The 21,073-nt window shown below is 40.9% G+C and overlaps 2 protein-coding genes across 3 annotated transcripts in view; one reads left to right on the top strand and one right to left on the bottom strand.

The window, feature by feature from the left end:
• The first annotated feature begins 4,831 nt into the window (after nt 1-4,831).
• On the top strand, nt 4,832-14,541 carry LOC127657507 (dickkopf-related protein 3-like). Of its 2 annotated transcripts, none has more exons than XM_052146333.1 (7): nt 4,832-5,113; nt 5,717-5,842; nt 8,147-8,224; nt 8,809-8,901; nt 11,000-11,144; nt 11,876-12,032; nt 12,526-14,541. In XM_052146333.1, exons 1-7 carry the CDS (start codon nt 4,913-4,915, stop codon nt 12,611-12,613), a joined length of 888 nt encoding a protein of 295 aa, XP_052002293.1. In that variant the 5' UTR covers nt 4,832-4,912; the 3' UTR covers nt 12,614-14,541. The 2 variants fall into 2 exon arrangements, with proteins under 2 accessions (XP_052002293.1, XP_052002285.1); XM_052146325.1 differs by having other exon boundaries at nt 5,687-5,842.
• A 141-nt stretch (nt 14,542-14,682) lies between these two features.
• The window catches only part of LOC127657498 (ubiquitin carboxyl-terminal hydrolase 47-like), a 44,494-nt gene continuing 38,103 nt past the window's right edge, over nt 14,683-21,073 (bottom strand). Inside the window, 5 exon segments of the mRNA XM_052146312.1 lie at nt 14,683-18,412; nt 19,749-19,879; nt 19,969-20,016; nt 20,124-20,254; nt 20,669-20,787. Of these exon segments, the coding sequence (XP_052002272.1) occupies nt 18,238-18,412; nt 19,749-19,879; nt 19,969-20,016; nt 20,124-20,254; nt 20,669-20,787 (604 nt within the window). The 3' untranslated portion in view covers nt 14,683-18,237.

The following is a 21,073-nucleotide window of genomic DNA, read 5'->3' as shown; positions in this document are numbered from 1 at the left end:
CTGCATATCGCTGCGCCGTTTTGTGGTCCGTTTTGCATAACGCTGCGGCTCATTTTAGCTTATCGCGGCCCATTCGGCCAGTGTCTGCGCTTCTCCTGATGGCCAGTCCGCCCCTGATCAGCCCCAAAGTGCGTCGGCCCACCGGGGAAATGCCCTGTATGCCAGATTACCAGTCCAGACCTGAATGAACAACTGTGAGGACACTAATCCTTTCCTTTTCACCATTAAACATTAGGCTTTAAAGGTGCTGCAAGATATTTTTGGAGTTCCACGCATTTCATGACTTTCTAGCAGATATCTCTCAAATAGGTGACCTGGTATATTGCAGTTGTCTCTGTATCAGCCCTAAATTCTGACTGAGGTGCAAATACAAACATGATCAATCAAACAGAGCATGATCAACCAACGCATGTTAGCCACTCGAAAACTTGTTGGCGGCTCTCTACCAAACACAACCAATGGCGTGAGCTTGGCGGGGCTACCTATTTGTCCGACCAATAGCAGACAGGGATTGTTTAAGGTGCTAGTGGCGCAGAAATCCCTTAAATTGTTTGATATAATTTTAATTATTTCAGCTTCTCAAGAAATGTGCCCCACCTTCATTTGTCAAGTCACGTGAATCCGTATTTGATATAATGTTCGTCATATTTACATTTTTGTCCAGTCTTTTTACTTGAATGTATGACTAATAAACAAGACGTGTTTCGTTCGTAGATGAATCAGTATTTTTGAGTGGATCTTTCATGAACCATTCTTGTTCACCTCCATTGTTTCGGTCATGAACGATTCAGTTTTTTTTTTTCCTCCCCAATTTGAAATGCCAAATTCCCAATGCGCTCTATGTCCTCGTGGTGGCATAGTGACTCGCTTCAGTCCGGGAGGAGGAGGATGAATCTCAGTTGCCTCCACGTCTGAGACCGTCAATCCGTGCATCTTATCTTGTGGCTTTTGAGCATGTTACCGTTTAGACATAGCACGTGTGGAGGCTTCACGCTATTCTCCGCAGCATCCCCGCAAACTCACCAAATGCCCCACCAAGAGCGAACCACAATGAGGTGGTCTCATGTTACTCTACCCTCTCTAGCAACTGGGCCAATTTGGTTGCTTAAGAGACCTGGCTGGAGTCACTCAGCACGCCCTAGATTCGAACTCACAACTCCAGGGTTGGTAGTCTGCGTCTTTCCATAATATATAGATAATATAATTTGTAATTAAAAAATACAAAATATAAACATTTTCGCAAGAGGACTCATGCTTCGGAATCGCATATATTTCCATGTCTGTGGCTGTGCTGACGCCATTGACCAGGAAAATAAAAAAAAGGCACTGCATGTCAAAACTGTTGCCGACTCCTGCCCTAAATGTTCTCGGATGTTAGTTTATGGTTATAATAATAATAATACCATAAGGGAATGTTCTGTGTAGGTTCTTTTTAGGTTGTCACACAGAAACCTCCTTGCAATGTTCTAGGAACGTTAGTTTGTGGTTACAAAAAATTAGAACCTAGAGAACGTTAGGAATTTGTTCCCAAAAAAATAACCAAACAGGAACCAAATGCTAACGTTAGGGGAATGTTCTGTTTCCGGGGAATCTCCAGAAATGGTGACTGAACACATTTTTGATTAACAGATTCAATAGACTCTACTCACAGAAATGAATCATAATCCCCACTACTATTCACCTTATTTTGCAACGTGGAAGTAAGCAGCGGCAGCATTTCCGGCGAATGTGTGAAGGTTCGGCTGATCCACCACAGAATCAGAATCAGAATTATTGCCAAGTATGCTTACACATACAAGGAATTTGTCTTGGTGAGAGGAGTTTCCAGCACACAACAATACAAAACAGCAACAGGATATAGATAATAATTATAAATAATAAAAAATGTAATAATAAAATCATTTGAATAGAAAAATATATATATAGAATACACAATAAAACAATATACATATGCATATATACATGCAAACATACATACACACACATACACACAAACATATATACACATACACATATGTAATGCGAAACTTAATACAAATCTGTTAAATACAGTGCAAGGGAATGTAATGGCAGAAGAGAATGATGGATATAAAAAGACTAGATGGTGATTTGCATAATTATTGCTCAATGGGGCAGTTTTAACGGTTCATAGCCCGAGGAAAAACAGTTCCTGTGCCTGACGGTTCTGGTGCTCAGAGCTCTGAAGCGTCGGCCAGAAGGCCACAGTTCAAAAAGGTAGTGGGCTGGGTGAGTGGGGTCCAGAATGATTTTTACAGCCTTTTTCCTCACTCTGGAAGCGTACAGTTCTTGAAGGGAGGGTAGGGGCCAACCAATAATCCAATCAGCAGTCCGAATTGTCCTTTGAAGTCTTCTGACTACAAGCTGCAGGTTGGTTTGACTACACCAGACGGCCAGCTGTTGAACCTCCCTTCTGTATGCAGACTCACTGTCATCTCGGATGAGGCCGATGACAGTGGTGTCCTGTAATTCGTAAGTTGTTTCATTCCTCTCCACACTGATGCGGGGTCGTTAGCTGAAAAATAGTTTTTCAGCTTCTCTGAGTATCTTCTTTTAGCCACTCTGATTTCCTTATTCAGAGTGTTCGTGACCTGATTGTACAAGACTTTATACCCAACTCTGTAAGCATCCTATTTGGCCTGAGTTCTGCTGTAAACCATGGATTGGCTTTATTGAACATTAAAAACGTTAAATTGCAGGAATGCATACATCCTCACAGAAACTGATATATGATGTCACAGTATCTGTGAGCTCGTCCAGGGTGGCTGCAGCTTCAAAACACTCCAATCAGTGCAGTCAAAGCAGGCTTGTAGTTCAAGCACTGCTTCATTGATCCATCTCCTTACAGTCTTTACTACAGGCTTAGCTGATTTTAGTTTCTGTCTGTTGGTTGGAAGAAGATCCAAACAGTGATCAGAGAGTCCCAAAGCTGCTCTAGGGACAGAGCTATATGCATCCTTTATTGTTGTGTAGCAATGATCCAGTATATTAGTCTCTGGTGGGGTATGTAATGTGCTGTTTATATTTGGGCAGTTCACGTGTGAGGTTTGCTTTTTTAAAATCCCCAAGAATAATAATAACTGAGTCCAGGTATTGTTGTTCCATGACTGTGATCTGATCAGCCAGCTGTTGCAGCACTGCATTCACAAACGCGTTTGGTGCGTGTGGCAGGGCGGAGGGCGGGGCCGGGTCGTGATCCTACGCACCCGGTCCCGTATTAGGCTAATCAAGCCTCTGAGGTATAAAGGTCGACTGCAGGGTGTCGTGCGGGAGAGAGAGATCATTTACGGACATGTCCGTCATGTGTGTGTTTGTGTTGTCTTCATACCTCAGAGGCTTGATTAGCCTAATACGGGACCGGGTGTGTAGGATCACGACTATAAAAACAGTGCTGTGACATCATGATTGACAGCTATGATTGACAGGTTCTCTGAGCGAAGTAGTCATTGAAGCAACGAAGCATTCTGGCCCTCACGGCCAGACTGTGTAACAGCTTCTTCCCTCAAGCCATCAGACTCCTCAATACTCAGAGACTGGTTTGACACACACACACGTGTCCTGAGTTGCACTTTAATTATTGTCACTTTATAACTGTCTGCTACCTCAATAACTGCTATGTGCATAGAACATTATCTCATAGTATGTTATGTTTACGTTTTAGAAACTGTCATCTTTTTGCACTACTGAGTACTGGTCGGCACTGCACTGTCTATTCTCCTGTTCATTGTCAGTAATTTGTTGTACTATCCCGTACTTTGCACATGTTTGCACGTGCACTTTATATAGGTATATATATGTATTTTATATAGGTATTTTATTTAGTTGTGTTGTCTCATGTGGTCCTGTGTTGGTCCTTTGTTGTTTTTATGTAGCACCATGGCCCTGGAGGAACGTTGTCTCGTTTTGCTGTGTACTGTACTAACTGTATATGGTTGAAACGACAATAAAAACCACTTGACTTGACTTGACCTGAACTGACTTTTTTTCGGGATCTTCGGAGGACTGAGGAGATTGGAGCTTTAAATTTAATATCTAAATTTCTATAATTAATTATTTCACAATGTCTTAGGTCAAAAGTAAAAAGTGCAGGGGCGTGTGCTTGCGATTGATTCAGCGAGAGTGAGGGCAGGGCCTTGATTTTGCTGCTTTACTTCCTGCTCACTACTGCGCAGCTCTGGTCCCGAAATCGCAACTGCGCAGACTCAAGTCCCAAGATGTCAGCGCCATATCGGGACACTGGCGGCTTCAGTTCTCACCAATGGAAAAGAGCGAAGGGGCGTCGTCCATCTTTTTTTACAGTCTATGGATTAAACTATGGCAAAATGCGATAAATGGTAAAACTCGAATCACTCAAAAACCAATGAGTTTATGAAAATCGTAATTAATGATAATAATATGATGACATGTATTGCCAGCCTGTAATATAAAGCAGCATAATGTAGTGTTTTTTGTACAGCTAAAATAGCTGGAAGTGGCTTATAACGGAAGTGGTCCACATTCAACATTGCTAATGGCAGCGCCCTAGTTTTGCTGAAAAATATGGTGGATAAAACACGGTAATCTCGCGCCTCCTGCAGGTGAGGGGTTTCGAATTAAAAAAATACGAAACCATTTAAAATGTTAAAATAGTAGAACCATAATACGAAACACTAAGTATATTAAAATACATAAAAATAATAATAAATAATTAAAACACATGGAATGCGTTAAAAGAATGTCCTGCAAATATAGATAAGAATAAATAGGAATATATATATATATATAAAAAAGGGAGGGTTATGTGTCTATGACTGGGCATGGAATGGATGGCGCATTGCCCCGCCTGGCGCAGCTGCTCCTTTGATGCCACTGACTGAGGAGATTCATTCACACACACAATAACATCGCAGTAATCATGTTTCTGCTGAGATTGAGTCTATGTCTGCTGGGGATCGTCAATGGAATTGTCCCCGAAACCTCGAAAACAAATATGGACATTATTGCAAATATGGAGACTAATCTAGTGCAAGGACAAACGACATTGAACGAGATGTTTCGGGAGGTGGAGGAAGTGATGGAGGACACGCAGCAGAAATTTGAGGACGCGGTGCATCAGGTATTCTGCCTTTAAAACAGGCGCTAATAATCCTTCTTCACATATGAAGTTCAGTGCATTCTCATTATTGAGCTGAACTTTCTGTCATAACTAATAGCAGCACCACTGCTACCAACAGAACATGCACACACATACACTCCAAAAAATATTTCAATTTCATTATAAAAATACATCAAATTAAATTGATTAATCTTAAAGTCGTATTAATTAAATTTTGATAAACATTACAAATTCAATTGGATAAATAGCCATTATAAACAGACTAAAATATATTGTGTTTTCTTTAAATACTATAGGTAAAATCTATTATACAGAGGTCATTATTTGACCTACGCATAAGGCAAAAGTCATCTTATTTCAGACATTGGATGGTGACGTATAATGTCATAGGCATCAATGTTACTATATTACAAGTTCAAAATATTATTTAATATGACTGAATTAACCTGAAACTTCATGTGGATTCATGTTTTAATTATGTAGGGAAACCTCCACTATTTTTTGCTTTAATTTTTAGATCTGGTAGAAATAGATCCTTAAAACAAGCAACATTGTGTTTTTTGGGATTTCAAGATCTTCCAGATTTCCCCTGTTTTTCCTCAGATGGACAATGAGAGTGCAAAATCAAGCATCAGACCACACAATGTCTCTTCACACCTCCAGAATGAAAGCAGTATTGACATCACTGCTGGGAATCAATCCATGTATATTATTGAGAGAACCAACAAGGTAGGTTGACACCCAGGTTTCAAATAATTTTTGTGTGATTTTATATTTTTGTTAATACCTTAAATACAGCTCTGGAAAAAAATAAGAGACCAAATCCAAATTTTTCTTAAATCAGCATCTCTACATGTATGACAGCAATTCCCTTCCAGTGTCTGTTGAATTCCAGCACACCTACTCATTCTACTTAATGAGGTGCTGAGGTACTTTGGAGTGGTGGTGGTGTAGTGGACTAAAGCACATAACTGTTAATCAGAAGGTTGCTGGTTCAATCCCCACAGCCAACACCATTGTGTCCTTGAGCAAGGCACTTAACTCCAGGTTGCTCCGGGGGGGATTGTCCCTGTAATAAGTGCACTGTAAGTCGCTTTGGATAAAAGCGTCTGCCAAATGCGTAAATGTAAATGTATAAATGTATGTGATCACCTGAACCAAATCTTATTTAAAGAGGAAAAGTAACCACTACTGTGGTCATCACTATCCTCTTGAAGTAGGACCAGCTGGATGGCAAAAACAGTGCTAGTAGTACCTCAAAAGTAATTGGAATCAAAAATATTTATATTGACCATGCCAAAAGAGTTGAAAGGAAAAGTTTTCAGTGAGGAAAAGAAGGGTTCAATTCTGGCTTTACTGGAAGATGGATACAATGTGTCAGGTTTCTTCCATCTTTAAAATATCAAAGATGGCAGTTCATAAGAAAAAGGTCAAGCTGCAGACAATGGGGACAATAAAGCTACAGACTGGCAGAGGGCGAAAACGATTGTCCACTGACCGAGATGACAACAAACATAGGATGACATTAAGTGACCTACAAAACGAATGACATGGTAGCTGGGACAGTGCACGGTTCGAAACAGGCACCTAGGGGCAGGGCTGAAGTTGTGCAAAGCTAGCAAGAAGTTGTCCTCTCACTTTCAACTGCTTTTATTTTCAGCAAACATAACATGTGTAAATATTTGTATTAACATAAAAAGATTCAACAATTAAGACATCAACTGAACAAGTTTCACAGACATGTGACTATCAGAAATTGAATAATGTGTCTGAACAAAGGGGGAGGTTAATCACATATTAGGTTAAAGCGGTGGGGGGAAATCAAAAGTAACAGTCAGTATCTGGTGTGGCCACCAGCTGCATTAAGTACTGCAGTGCAATTCTACCGATCCAACAGTTCCCAGACGTGCTTAATGGGATTGAGATCTGAGCTCTTCACTGGCCATGGCAGAACACTTTCCTGTCTTGTAGGAAATCACGAACGGAACGAGCAGTATGGCTGGTGGCATTGTCATGCTGGAGGGTCATGTCAGGATGAGCCTGCAGGAAGGGTACCACATGAGGGAGGAGGTTGTCTTCCCTGTAACGCACAGCATTGAGATTGCCTGCAGTGACAACAAGCTCAGTCCGATGATGCTGCGACACACCGCCCCAGACCATGATGGACCATCCACCTCCAAATCAATCCTGCTCCAGAGTACAGGCCTCAGTGTAACGCTCATTCCTTCGACGATAAACGTGAGTCCGACCATCACCCCTGGTGAGACAAAACCGTGACTCGTCAGTAAAGAGCACTTTTTGCCAGTCCTGTCTGGTCCAGCAAAGGTGGGTTTGTGCTCATAGGCGACGTTGTTGCCAGTGATGTCTGGTAAGCATCTGCCTTACAACAGGCCTACAAGCCCTCAGTCCAGCCTCTCTCAGCCTATTGCGGACAGTCTGAGCACTGATGGAGGGATTGTGCGTTCCTGGTGTATCTCGGGCAGTTGTTGTTGCCATCCTGTACTTGTCCCGCAGGTGTGATATTCGGATGTACCAATCCTGTGCAGGTGTTGTTACACGTGGTCTGCCACTGCGAGGACGATCAGCTGTCCTTCCGGTCTCCCTGTAGCGCAGTCTTAGGCGTCTCGCATACGGACATTGCGATTTATTGCCCTGGCCACATCTGCAGTCCTCATGCCTCCATGCAGCATACCTAAGGCACGTTCACGCAGATGAGCAGGGACCACGGGCATCTTACTTTTGGTGTTTTTCAGAGTCAGTAGAAAGGTCTCTTTAGTGTCCTAAGTTTTTATAACTGTGACCTTAAGTGCCTACTATCTATAAGCTATTAGTGTCTTAACGACCGTTCCACATGTGCATGTTCATTTAAGTGTTTATGGTTCATTGAACAAGCATAGAAAACATTAAACCCTTTACAATAAAGATCTGTAAAGTTATTTGGATTTTCACAAAATTATCTTTAAAAAAATCGTAATTTTTCCTCATTCTCTTGCTGAAGTTTAATTAAAAGCATTTCTGTGTTTTTGCTCCCAGATAACAGACAATGCAACTGAAATGGCAAACATCTCCAAAACTATACAATCCAGTGGTAAAGAGAATGGCATTGATCATGTAAGCTATCTATCTATAACAGCATTTATTTATACATTAATCTACATCATGTAAAGTGAGTGAAATGTTCTGTTAACTCCATGTCTGATATTGTTTAAGACATATGCTCTTTAATAGCATATCATATACAAATGTGCCTCTGAAATGTCCTTATAGAGAGACCATTTATACGTGCAACAGCTGTATAAGGGATGCAACTTCACAACATGTAAGAGAATGCTTTTATAGATATCAAATGATTGTAATTACAATATAGTGTTATGTTATATTAAAGATAAAAGGAGGCCTTCTGTTCTTAAGTATTTATGAATTAAACGAGGAAGGAAAAAAGCTTTTTGCCCTACACTTCCAACATCAACCCTAAACGTGGGGGTAACTTTTAGTATAGACAATCACTGCACATATCATAACCACCTCATTTCCTCTTAACATTCTGTGAATGATGCAAACGGTTGATGGTTTGTTATAATTAATGGTAACTGGTGAGGCAAGCTATTACTTTTGCTCATCCCTACCCATGTTCATAGGGTTGTCTACTCCTTATTCTTCTTCAAGGTTTAATTATGTTTTTCTTTGTCTCTCAGGAGTGTGTCATTGATGAAGACTGTGAGAAGGGCGGGTATTGTCTCTATGAGACTCATAGCTCAAAGTGTCTGCCCTGCAAACAGCTTGATGCGGTAAGGAGTTTCGAATTTCACACACTAGGCACACTGCAGGGTAAACTTAGTGATAGTTCAACAAAAATGAAAATGTAGTCTTTATTGACTCATCCTCATGTTGTTCCAAACCTGTTTGACTTTCTTTCATAATTGCAAAACAAAAGACGACATTCGGCAGAATGTTAGCCTGAGTCACCATTCACTTTGTATGGCAAAAAATGCAATAAATGTGAATGGTGACTGAGGCTAACATTCTGCCGAACGTCATCTGTGTTCCACTGATGAAAAGTAAATGATAGGGTTTTAATTTTTGTGAGGACAATCCCTTTAATCTTCACAATCATCCAGTATAAAGAAAGATCTTTCTAATCTTTTTATCTTCTGAATAACTCCTATAGGTTTGAGCTCTAGTTACTTCCATTTGGTCATTGTTTTACGTGATGCAACTGATTCTGCATTATTACTGCATTGCAGTACAGACACAAGTGCACCTGATATCTGATATTCTGCAGTTTTTCTATTTTGGGTTTCACATCAAAGTGCACAGATTGCTAAATATGAGCAGCTTGTCTGGTCCTGGGCTGGACACATTGAGGAGAGCTCACTTCTGAGGAACAGGAAATAGGGAAGACACATGTAATATATGGTTTTGACTGATAAGTCACATACTTGTATATATGCAACATACCGTATGAACACTCACTGAGCACTTTATTAGGAACACCTGTACACCTACTTATTCATGCGATTATCTTATCAGCCAGTCGTGTGGCAGCAGTGCAACACATATAATCATGCAGATACAGGTCAGGAGCTTCAGTTTATGTTCACATCAGCCATCAGAATGATTAAAAAAATTTGATCTCAGTGATTTTGACCGTGGCATGATTGTTGGTTCCAGACGGGCTGCTTTGAGTATTTCTGTAACTGCTGAGCTCCTGGGATTTTCACGCACAACAGTATCTAGAGTTTACTCTGAACGGTGACAAAACCAAAAAAACATCCAGTGAGCAGCAGTTCTGCGGATAGAAGCATCTTGTTGATGAGAGAGGTCAACTGAGAATGGCCAGACTGGTTCGAGCTGACAGAAAGTCTACGGTAACTCAGATAACCACTCTGTACAATTGTAGTGAGCAGAATAGCACCTCAGAATGCAAAACATGTCGAGCTTTGAGGGGAATGGGCTACAACAACAGAAGACAACGACTGACACTTTATTATGACCATATTGGTTCGTAATAAAATGCTGAGTGTATGTTTCAAAACACTACAAAAAAAAGAGTTGTGGGCAGAACTGAAAAAGCGTGTGCGAGCAAGGAGGCCCACAAACCTGACTGTTACACCTGTTCTGCCTGGAGGAATGGGCCAAAATTCCAGCAGCTTATTGTGAGAAGCTTGTGGAAGGCTACTCAAAATATTTGATCCAACTTAAACAATTTAAAGGCAATGCTACCAAATAGTATGTAAATGTCTGACCCACTGGGAATCTGATGATAGAAATAAAAGCTGACATAAATCCTTCTCTCTACATTCTTAAATAAAGAAGTGATCCTAACTGACTTAAGACAGTGAATGTTTTCTATGATTAAATGTCAGGAATTGTGAAAAACTGAGTTTAAATGTATTTGGATAAGGTGTATTTAAACTTCTGACTTCAACTGTTTATGATAATCAAAATGCTGTTACCATAGTCTTATGGGGCTTTTCCACTGCACTGTACAACTTGACTCCGCTCGCTTTTTGGGGTTTTCCACTATGGATAGTTCCTGGTACCTGATCTTTTTTTTAGTACCACCTCAGTCGAGGTTCCACAACTGCTTTATGCAGCACAATGAGCTAGTAGCTAACAGCTAGCGGTTCTGTTATTGTTTTGGTCAGTTTGTGTCGTGTTTAAGATGATTTCACGGCAGTAGAGGCGGAGCAACTATGACGATCAGCCTATAATCTCACCCACGCTGAGGAGGCACTAAACTGCAGTGGAAATGATAGATCGGAAAAGTAAAGCAGGTAGAGTTGAGGCGAGTCGAGTCGAAACTTAACGTGCAGTGGAAAAGTGCCATTATTTTGTAAGTGAACAGGTGAATAGCTGCCACTCTGTTTACTGTATCACCCTAAGACATGCACCAAAGATGAAGAATGTTGTGCGGGACAGCTGTGTGTGTGGGGTCAGTGCTCAAACAACAGCACAAAGGGAGAAGAAGGAACTATCTGTCAATATCAAAGTGACTGTAAAGAAGAGCTCTGCTGTACCTTCCGTAAAGGTACAAGCACTTTAGAAAATGTTGTCACACCATGATTTTATTGTTTTTATCCATTTAAATTTCTAAAATGGAAGTTTACTTAATCCGTTTGAGTTGGGACTACATTAATACTTTTTGTAGTGTTAATGTAGCATTGATGAAACTGGGCAGGGGATTTACATTTTCCAGCATGTTTTGCATGGGAATTGACAGAGTAAATGTTACAATTTTCTTTTAGCAAGATTAATATAAAGGGGGGTACTTGTTATTGTTTCATGTTTTGTTATGTTGAGATTTAGAAGAGTTATGATGGAGTTTTGGGGTTACCATTATGGTGAAGAATGGACAGGTCGCATATGAAATTGATTGCTCGCTTAGTTTGAACAAGTTCTGTGCTAATCATAGTGTAATAAATAAACTACACACTGTAGTGCTTCTAATTAGCATGCATTTAGCATGCTAACTTTCACTAGTTAGTACATAAAGAAATAAAAGCTGTATTTGGGGTACATTGACACATCAATTTTGTTGGGTTTATCTAATTCAACTAGGTTCGTTCTACACAAAGTGCTTGTGATGAGAAAACAGTCATTATTTTGCCATTTTGTTTTGTGTCGTTATAGAGGTATAGAAATTAGTTTATTTTTAATATTTCAAAATAATGTTAATTAACCGATTATACCACCTAGTGGAAAGTATTAGACGGTGCCCATTTCAGATTGATAAAATATTTGTTTTTGATTTTCTCTCAGCTTTGCTATTCCCAGTCTGCAGCTCTAAGCCAGTAGAACGTGAGCGTTGCGTAATTTCAGCCAATCACCTGCTGGAGCTGCTGTCTTGGGATATGGAGGGGGAGGGTCCTCAAGAGCACTGTCCTTGTGCTGGTGACCTGCAGTGCCAACATCGTGGGTAAGAATCAGAACTAGTCTATTTCTGTTTGTTTTCACTAAAAATTACACTAATATGTAAATACCATGTACCTGTAGTGCCCACTTGGAAAATGAATAGAAGATATAAAATCGAATGGATCAAGCACATTTCCTATTTTCAAATATTTGATTACATTGTCCACTATAATTGTGTAAAATAACTATTTAATGTAATATACATGTGCTGACCTTCAAAAATGTTGTACTCAAATGTACAAATCAGGCCAAAGCAACCCCGGAAACATTACGGTTTTACAGGATGCACTTTCTCAGAATTCATTTGAGACTGAGATCTTGGAAACAAATGTGAAAGGAACTCTTAAACTGTACAAAGAGGTCTTTTAATCTCTTTTGCACTAAATGCAAACAGCAATCAAGTTGAATTCACCCCTGAAACAGAGTAAATTGTGTTTAACTCCACCCATCAGGCTGGAATATACGATCATTAACTGTCTTTTCACTCTCCTCTTCAGGCGAGGTACACTGTGCCTGAAGCGTCAGAACTCCAGTGAGGAGGACCTAACTGACGCTCTGTACTCCGAGGTTGACTACATTGTCTAGTGAGACTTTGCCTGATTTGACAGTCAGAAGAAGAGGAGCTCCTGATAAAGAATATGTATGTGTGGCGAGGAGGAGGGTGGGGCCAGCCAGGCCATTATGATGCACGCCCGGCCCCTTATCCGGCTAAGCAAGCTGACGAGAGGGATAATTGCTGCCGGAGGCTGCAGTTTGGGAGAGAGCTACAGGCAGCTCTCTCTCTGGGGTGGGCCCTTCCGCCCCACCTGCCGGCAGGTCTATCCCGCCTTCTCAGACCTGGGAAGGAGATAAGGGGAGGGAAAAGCAACAAAAAAAAAAAGAGAGGAAAAGGCCAACATGGAGCGACTGCATCTTCCAAGAGAGAGGAGAGGGGGAAAATAAATATCCTTACTCGCCGTTGCCTGGTCCTCGGTCACTCCTCCACCTTCTAGTGGATGACAGCTGCTCCTCCCGGGTGGATTGGAGGTAGTCCTCCGGCCCCTGGCAAACGGAATGCCCTGCCGCATTTTGGTGGATGGTAGGGGTCTCCTCCGCCCCTCACAGCGGTTCTCCCACTCAAGGCGGTTGGTAGTGAGCCCCTACCCACTCGTGGACGATGGTCTTCCCATTGAGCCCACCACATTTTACCGGCCAGTAGGGGCCACCTCCACCCCTGGTCGGTAAAGAGACCCTCCTCCCCTCGTGTTCGGCAGTCGTTCCTCCGCTTTCAGGCGGCCGGGCTCCTCCGTCCCCTGGCGGATGGCCGCGGCTGCTCCTTTGGGGTGGATGGTAATGGTGAGGACTCTACTATTGCGCGTCCCTCCTCCTTCCTGGGCTTCGGCACCAATGTAATGACGTAAAAGGGAAAGGAAAAAACGAGAACTGGACAAAGCATCAAAGTAATATATAATTAAACAAAGACACAAACATAACCACAAACACATACAGGGCAGCAGCCTGTAGCTCTCACTCTCCCAAACTGCAGCATCTGGTGGCCTTTATCCCTCTTGTCGGCTTGATTAGCCTGATTAGGGGCCAGGTGTGCATCATCACGATCCGGCCCCGCCCTCCTCCTAGCCACAGTATGCTTCATCGTTACCGTCAAAAGCTTTGTAGAAAACTCCTTAACCATAATCATCCAAACACATGCTAAACTGTAAATGCAGCTGTGGATAAAAGTGCTGCCTCTGAACACAGCAGAAGATATTTCCAGAAGGCCTAATAAAAGATCTAAAGGGGTGTTCACACTCGCAGCGATTTGCAGCAAAAAAATGACAACTCATTTAGTTTTATTAAGAGTTGGATATTTGAGGTGACATAAGTGGCAGTGACAAATGGTGATGCGATGTTGGTATGACAAGCGACACATTTTATTTTATGCAAATAAGTGGTAACGCAAATCAGCAACTTCCAACAGGAGTGAAGACATTGTAGCTCCCATGATCCATTTTGTAGTCAAGTCAGGCGAAATGGAAAAGTTAACAGAAACTGTGAGCAATTTCCCTGTTCTTTATATATATATATATATATATATAATAAAAAGTATACGTTGAACGTGGAAAATTTCGATGAGTTTAATTCAAGCACATGATAATCATTCATCTTATTCCTTAAATGATACATTATGCACTGCTGCATCTTAGATGCAAATGCTTTCCCTTGATTTGTTGTCAAAGTTGAATAATATCTATATTTTTGCTGTCAATACATCACAATTGTGATCAGATAAAAACAATAGAGCAACTTGGCGATCTCCAACAATAAAATCGCAATCAGTGTGAAATTTTGAGCATTGGATTAATAGAGATTTTTGAGAATTTTTGGAGGCAAATAAAATGGAAATCTCCCAATCCATCTTTGATGAGTGTGTACTAGTTAAATCGATCAACCCATCCAATAATCTTGCAATCATGTTATTTCCCCAGACAAATGAACTTAATCTCACTACAGAAAATAAAAAGGCATAAAACTCATGTGTTGTTTTTCTTTTAATTTCTTTCACATTTGTCATCTAAGTCAATATGTGCTTTTATCAGATTTTTTAGGCCCATTTTCCACCATTTCTCAGATCTGTAGCAATGTTTTGCTGCTGTGCCATTTTTTAATGGGAAATGAGAAAGAGCTGCAGATTACCTGTCAGGTCCAATATAGTTTTTACTGCTCTAAAGCCTTCATTACATTGTGACAGATCAAACCGAAAAGATCAGGCACTTAAGCCACTCTTTCCTAACATTGGGATCCTTTAGAAGTATATGCAGAGCTTTAGGTGCTGCTACACAGCCAGGAACAGTATACGAGTTTATGAGCTTTCCCACATATTACTCTTCTTTCTTCTTCTGCTTGTTATTAATAAAAGCCCTGATATACTTCCAGAGAAGTTCTTCCGCGTTCTTCGTTAAGGGGTAAAAAGTTGTTCTAAACAGCTGAGCATTGGTATACTGTTTGCAAACATTCAGACACCCGCCACATCCCATGTGGGAGGTGTTTAGAGTTACATTTAAATATGAGAATGCTCACGATGCTAATAAGAAATTAAAATGTGTTATCAATGACTTAATGCTTCATTCTATGAGTAGAATTCACAAGAGGTCAGTAAAAGAAGCTGTTTTAACCACTTGATGATGATTTAAAGTAATATACACTGGCGGACAAAAGTTTGGAAAAATTTACAGATTTTTTATTCACCAAAGTGAAATTCAACTGATCACAATATATAGTCGTGACATCAATAACATGAAAAATTACTATTACAATTTGAAAAATAAACTTAAACTACTTCAAAACTTCTCATCAAAAAATCCTCCACGTGCAGCAATGACAGCTTTGCAGATCCTCGACATTCTAGCTGTCAGTTTGTCCAGATACTCAGGTGACCTTTCATCCCACACTTCCTGTAGCACTTGCCATAGATGTGTCTGTCTTGTCGGGCACTTCTCACACACCTTACAGTCTAGCTGATCCCACCAAAAGGGGTTAAGATCCATTTTCTTCTCCAAAAGTGATTTTTCTTTGCAATTCTTGCCATAAGGCTGCACCCCTGAGTCTTCTCTTTACTGTTGTTCATGAAACTGGCGTTGAGCGGGTAGAATTCAATGAAGCTGTCAGCGGAGGACACGTGAGGCGTCTATTTCTCAAACTAGAGACTCTGATGTAATAATCCTCTTGTTTAGTTGTACATCTGGCCTTCCACATCTCTTTCTTCTATGAAATCTTCAGTTTATTGGCAATTTCAAGCATTGTATAGCCTTCGTTCCTCAAAACAATGATTGACTGATGAGTTTCTAGAGAACGCCGTTTCTTTTTTGCCATTACCTAATAATGACGGTGACCTTAAGACACGTCAGTCTATTGTATACTCTGGCAACTCAAAATCAAACACAAAGACAATGTTAAGCTTCATTTAATGAAACAAACAGCTTTAAACAGTGTTTGATATAATTGCAAGATTTTCTAGTACCAAATTAGCAATTTAGCATGATCACTCAAGAATAAGGTGTTGGAGTGATGGCTGCTGGAAATGGGGCCTGTCTAGATTTTATCAAAAATTACTTTTAAAAATCAAATAGTGATGGTGCTGTTTTCTACATCAGTAATGTTCTGACTATATTTTGTGATCAGCTGAATGACACTTTGAATTTAAGTACCAATTTCCTTCTGAAACAGCAAAATCTGTACATTATTCCAAACTTTTGGCCGCCAGTGTTTATACAGTAAATAATGTTTAATTTGTCTTGTTTACATTCTGAATTTATGACGCTAATGCACTGACAGGCTACACACTGTCATAATATGCACTGATTACACTTTATTATTGTAATTTATGATGACACTGCAAAGATGGGTGTATAAAAGCGTGTTAATGGGCAAAATACAGACAAAAGAATGATAAGAGGGTCATATCTTACTATGGGTAGATGTGTGAATGGCTTTTGCTGCAGATGGCACATGAGTGAATGCACATTTGAGAGTATTTCAGTAGATTTTTGTAGCTCAAATAAACCCAAAGAAATGACGTTATTGGAAAATGTCTCGAATGCACCAGTTTGCCCAGACGAGCTGTTGCCAACCACCGAAATGAATGCAAAAGCACCTTTTTGGCTAAAGTTTGTTCTAAATGACGTCACACCCATTCATTCTTCAATTTCGTAGAAAGTATGGGCCTTAAAAGTATCTATTCTTCTGATGTCCTTAAAAATGTAAGGACATCAGAATGAGCTGCTTGCAGCTCAATTTCAATAAATGCTATTTTTTGGCCTGGGCTAATGTTTTGAGATCTAAAATTTACAGTATGTCTTTATAGTACACTAAACTTTATTTCAAAAGATCAGTTCTGATTTCTCACCATATGACCCCCTATAAAATCAATGGTTCATTCTGTCCCTTAAAGTATGTGTGTGATATCGTCATATACGTCAACCTGGAGGCAGGCAGACAGAGATTGATTGTTGCTCTTTATTTCAGTATTGGCATGTCTATTGTGAACAGCTTGTGGGAGCATGAGGAGCTGCGGAACCCGTAGCGGTTCATTTTATCTCAACAATGGTGATCCTCCATTGAGCCTTCTTTCAATCTACGCAAAAACACAGCAGCGATAAGCTTTTCCACACATGCACACACACTCACACCACATCTGAACTCACACATGCTCTGTTCACATTTTGCAGAAATTAGAAAAATAAAATAAAAAAATAAAACGGGACACTTTTCTAAATGGGGAAAAAAGCAGCATACAGCTCAAAAATTAAAACATGTGTCATTAAAAGTCACTAACAAGAACTAACAAGAGTGAATGCAGCGCTCTACGTAATTCATGTTGCCCTACTCTTAAAGGTTTGCAAACTCATATGTACCATATATGTCAGTATCCCCAGTAGGAAGTGTAGTGAGTGCAAGAGGGAGAGGCTCCCATGGATCCAGTGGGGTGGGGCAAATATCAGCCACACCCACACATAAAGGGAAGCATGAATGGCAAGAATAGAGCCTCATCAGCCAGAAAAGACATTTAATTCACAGCTGTGTGTTAAATAAACAAAAAAATTTGAAATATCCCAAAACATTTTAAGTGAAAGTATACCATGACTGGAGTCGATCGAAGAGCTCTACGAAATGGATGAACAGTGCCGTCACCACATTGGGCGTTTTGAGTTGGCTGGGTATGTTAAAACACTGTGTTTGAACTGAATAGAATCTGAATGATGAACGTTGAGAACATAAGACCTTGATAGACTCTGAGATCTCAAAATCAAAGTGACCGACGGAGAAACAGCGAACGCAGAACGAAAGGACGAAAATCAACGGAGATGGAGCGAGTTGCGGAGACAGACTAAATAAATGGGCTATATTTCCCAAACTGTCACGCTTCCTCTACAAGTGCACCCATCTCTTGTATTATTAAACAGATTTTTCTGAATGATATCGGATTTTAATTTGAAATAGCTTTTGTACTTCCCTTTAAACTTTACAGTACAATAATCTATGGTGCACAATTGTACTCTGAGTCACACTATGCGCTCGGGTGCTCAAAGGAGAGTGAGCGTCAGCCGGACAGCACTGGTGACGTTGATTCAACGTGGGCCCAAATGCCAGGGTCCCTGGCGAGGCAGCGCTACACTGCAGCGGGCAGGCGAGATAGGAATTAGGGCAGGAAAGGTTCTCTCCCCCTCCCACCCTCAGTCCTGTCCAGGGTCTTTGGTGGGCCCTCCATCCAGGTAGATTTTGAGGGCCTTCTCTTTACGGGGGGAGTAGCTGACCCGGTGGCCTGTCTTCAACAGCCGGCTGCTCTCCTTCTTCATCAGTTCATTGCGCTCCTCTTCGGACAGCTCCATGAGCTCGTCAGTGTTGTCCCTGTGGAGAGGTGGGGAGTTTTTTTAACTTTTTTCGTAAGTTATAACTGTTAAAAAAGAAATGGTCATAACTCTAAGTGCAATAGGACAATGTAATCAGATATCGGCGATGACTGACAAGCATCCCAATACCATTTGCGATATTAGTAGCTTTTCCACAACCGGGCTGAGCAGTTCTCGTTGCGAAACCGGTTATGGTTTCTTTTTCCACTGTGGTGACTGAATGCAAGTAATAAATACATCAGTGGTACAAAAAAAAAAACAGCAGCTTGCGAATCTCACCAAGTTTATTTACTGTCTCATCTCTGATAACCTGTCTGTTTCAAATATTGGATCTAATATAGACGTCAACACCAGATATTTCTCAGTGTAGAAGCACACGCATGTAGTGCATTTTGGGAGGAATGCAAAGTGAGCCCTGTCTAACCCAGCCCTACATTACTTCTTACAAACCTAATTTAAAAAAGTAGCATTCAGTATAAAAAGATTTGAGTTAAAGGTTATTGTTCCTTAATATAAGTCTGACGTCATGGCGTTTGGTCGTGAGAGATACAAGAACCAGTGAGGTTTGATTTTACTATCCTCTTTTCCACAATCAGGCCAGTGTGAGCCAGGGCAATCAACTGGACAGCCGGAGCTGATACCCCTGCAGCGTTGCCCTACAACCTAGCCTTCACACCCCCCCCGGTGACAACATCAAACACCCTGCCCATTTCACAAGCAAGAGGGAAGCTCAAACTTAGGTATCATGGTACCTAGTTATCTAGAATATCGAGTTTATATTGTTTGTAAACATTAGCTGTCTAGCAAAATAAGCTAGCATTGACAACTCACCGACTGTAACTGCCATGGTGTCCCAAGTGGTCTTTCCACTAACAGCGGGACCAAGTCCCTGCACACTATACATGATCTCGAACCATTATCTTTGGGTACTGTCCATTGTGCATTTTAACAGATTTGTGTTGTACCGGCAATTGTTTTATTTTTCCCTAACCTTTACCGTTTTGCGCTGGATACACAACCTGGCAAGTTTGGCATTGACGCCGCTTTAATCCCCAGTTGGCCTTGTTTGGCCCAAAGGTAATCGGCGGGACAAAGGCCATTGAACCAGAGGAAGGACGATGAAGCCTTGGAAGTGACTGTGGGAACGCAACTAGACCTGTAACGCTCTAGCATGCCCTCAATTGTTACGATATTTGAAATGCGGCTAATGACACCCAATCATCACCACTGGCAAGTTATCATAACAACGAGTTTGATTTCGGCCTGTTCATCACATAAATAAGAACTGATTCTTAATGCCCTTGTAATGTTCTATGGAAAGGGCAAGGTTTTACCTGTAGAAAATCACAGCACCATCATCACAGATGTAGAGAGGCCAGACATTGAGAGTGGAGACTTTAGGATTCCAATCCAAATCCTGATGGATCTCCAGCACTGAGATGTCACAGGGAAAGGTTCCTCGACCCTGTAGGAGAAATGAGACACTCAGATCTGAGTCACTGAGGGATGGATACCAGTGATCCAACTTAAACTGATACAAAAAGACTGCTATACCTTGGCAAACTCCAGGTTTTCCAGAGGAATCCCACTCATTTCACTGAGCTGAGGGAAGAGAATATGACAATTGTGAATAGTGGAAAAACAAGCTTCGGCAATTCTTAGTTAACTAAGATTTCCAGGAAGAAAACAGCATCACGGTATCCACATACCTTCTCCTTTAGTTCCTCTACACTGCTGCTCTCCAGCACCATCTCTCGAAAGGGCTCGAGCTTCATCTGGGCGGGGCACCAGCGACGAGTCAGAACCGCCAACTGGGACATGGACTTCATCCGCTCTGGTTCTACAACCGAGAGAAATCAATGATGCTGTCTGATCAGGGACAGTCCATAAATGAAAGCAGCAGTGTTATATAATCTGGGTTAGAATTATTTTTTGTATTATATATATTCACATTCTTGTAAAGTGCTAATATTACTTATACGGTGTAAATATGTGTTATTTGATCTGTAAACTTATCTAAATAGTCCTTTTAGTAGTAGGACAAGCGGGTGAACTTCTGAGATAATAACGTCATTTCTGTAGATGGATTTTTCTCAGTGTAACTGTCCCTTTTTTCGCTTTACATAGTCATGACAGGAGTTGAAATACAGGATACAACTTTGCATTATGGTAACAGCATGCTGTTGATACAGCTTAACTTGTATTGAACCCACAACATTCCTTTAATATAAAATAGTACTAGCAAATTCTTCACCTTCAAGGACTTCAAGGAACACTTCCCAGTTACTGGAGATGTTGATGTCCTCCTCATAGACGTGGTAATCCAGAAACACTGTGCCTGGGTTCTTCCAGGTCTTCTTCCTGAGTCTAAACCTGTGACACATGTCCAGTTAGTATTGCGAGGTACTAATTCTCCTCTGCTGTGAGCCAGTGTGTTTATAAGGTCAGTCTCTGCAGTGTGCACAGAAGGTGAATGCTCAAAACTGTTGATCTACATGTTCATGAGACAGGCCTGTGATTACATATGAGCTAACCTGACTACATAAGTCATCCTAAGCATAAGACAGGGTTCCCATCTTTTCTGAACAAAGCATTTCCTTGATTTTTGTTTTAGTGTTTAGTACATTTTAATTTTTTTTTTAAACCATTTTGATTCAGA

This window comes from Xyrauchen texanus, chromosome 2 (genome assembly GCF_025860055.1).
Source record: "Xyrauchen texanus isolate HMW12.3.18 chromosome 2, RBS_HiC_50CHRs, whole genome shotgun sequence".
Lineage (NCBI taxonomy): Eukaryota > Metazoa > Chordata > Actinopteri > Cypriniformes > Catostomidae > Xyrauchen > Xyrauchen texanus.
The sequence above is the reverse complement of the archived record's forward strand: the minus strand, read 5'-3'. Positions and strand labels throughout refer to the sequence as shown.

What these genes read in the sequence shown, in the direction of transcription:
- LOC127657507 (XM_052146325.1), top strand. Translation starts at nt 4,913, where the DNA reads ATGTTTCTGCTGAGATTGAGTCTATGTCTGCTGGGGATCGTCAATGGA. An exon ending in TTGAGGACGCGGTGCATCAG is followed by an intron (nt 5,114 to 5,686) that starts GTATTCTGCCTT and finishes TGGGATTTCAAG; the next exon opens with ATCTTCCAGATTTCCCCTGT. An exon ending in CTGCTGTACCTTCCGTAAAG is followed by an intron (nt 11,145 to 11,875) that starts GTACAAGCACTT and finishes ATTTTCTCTCAG; the next exon opens with CTTTGCTATTCCCAGTCTGC.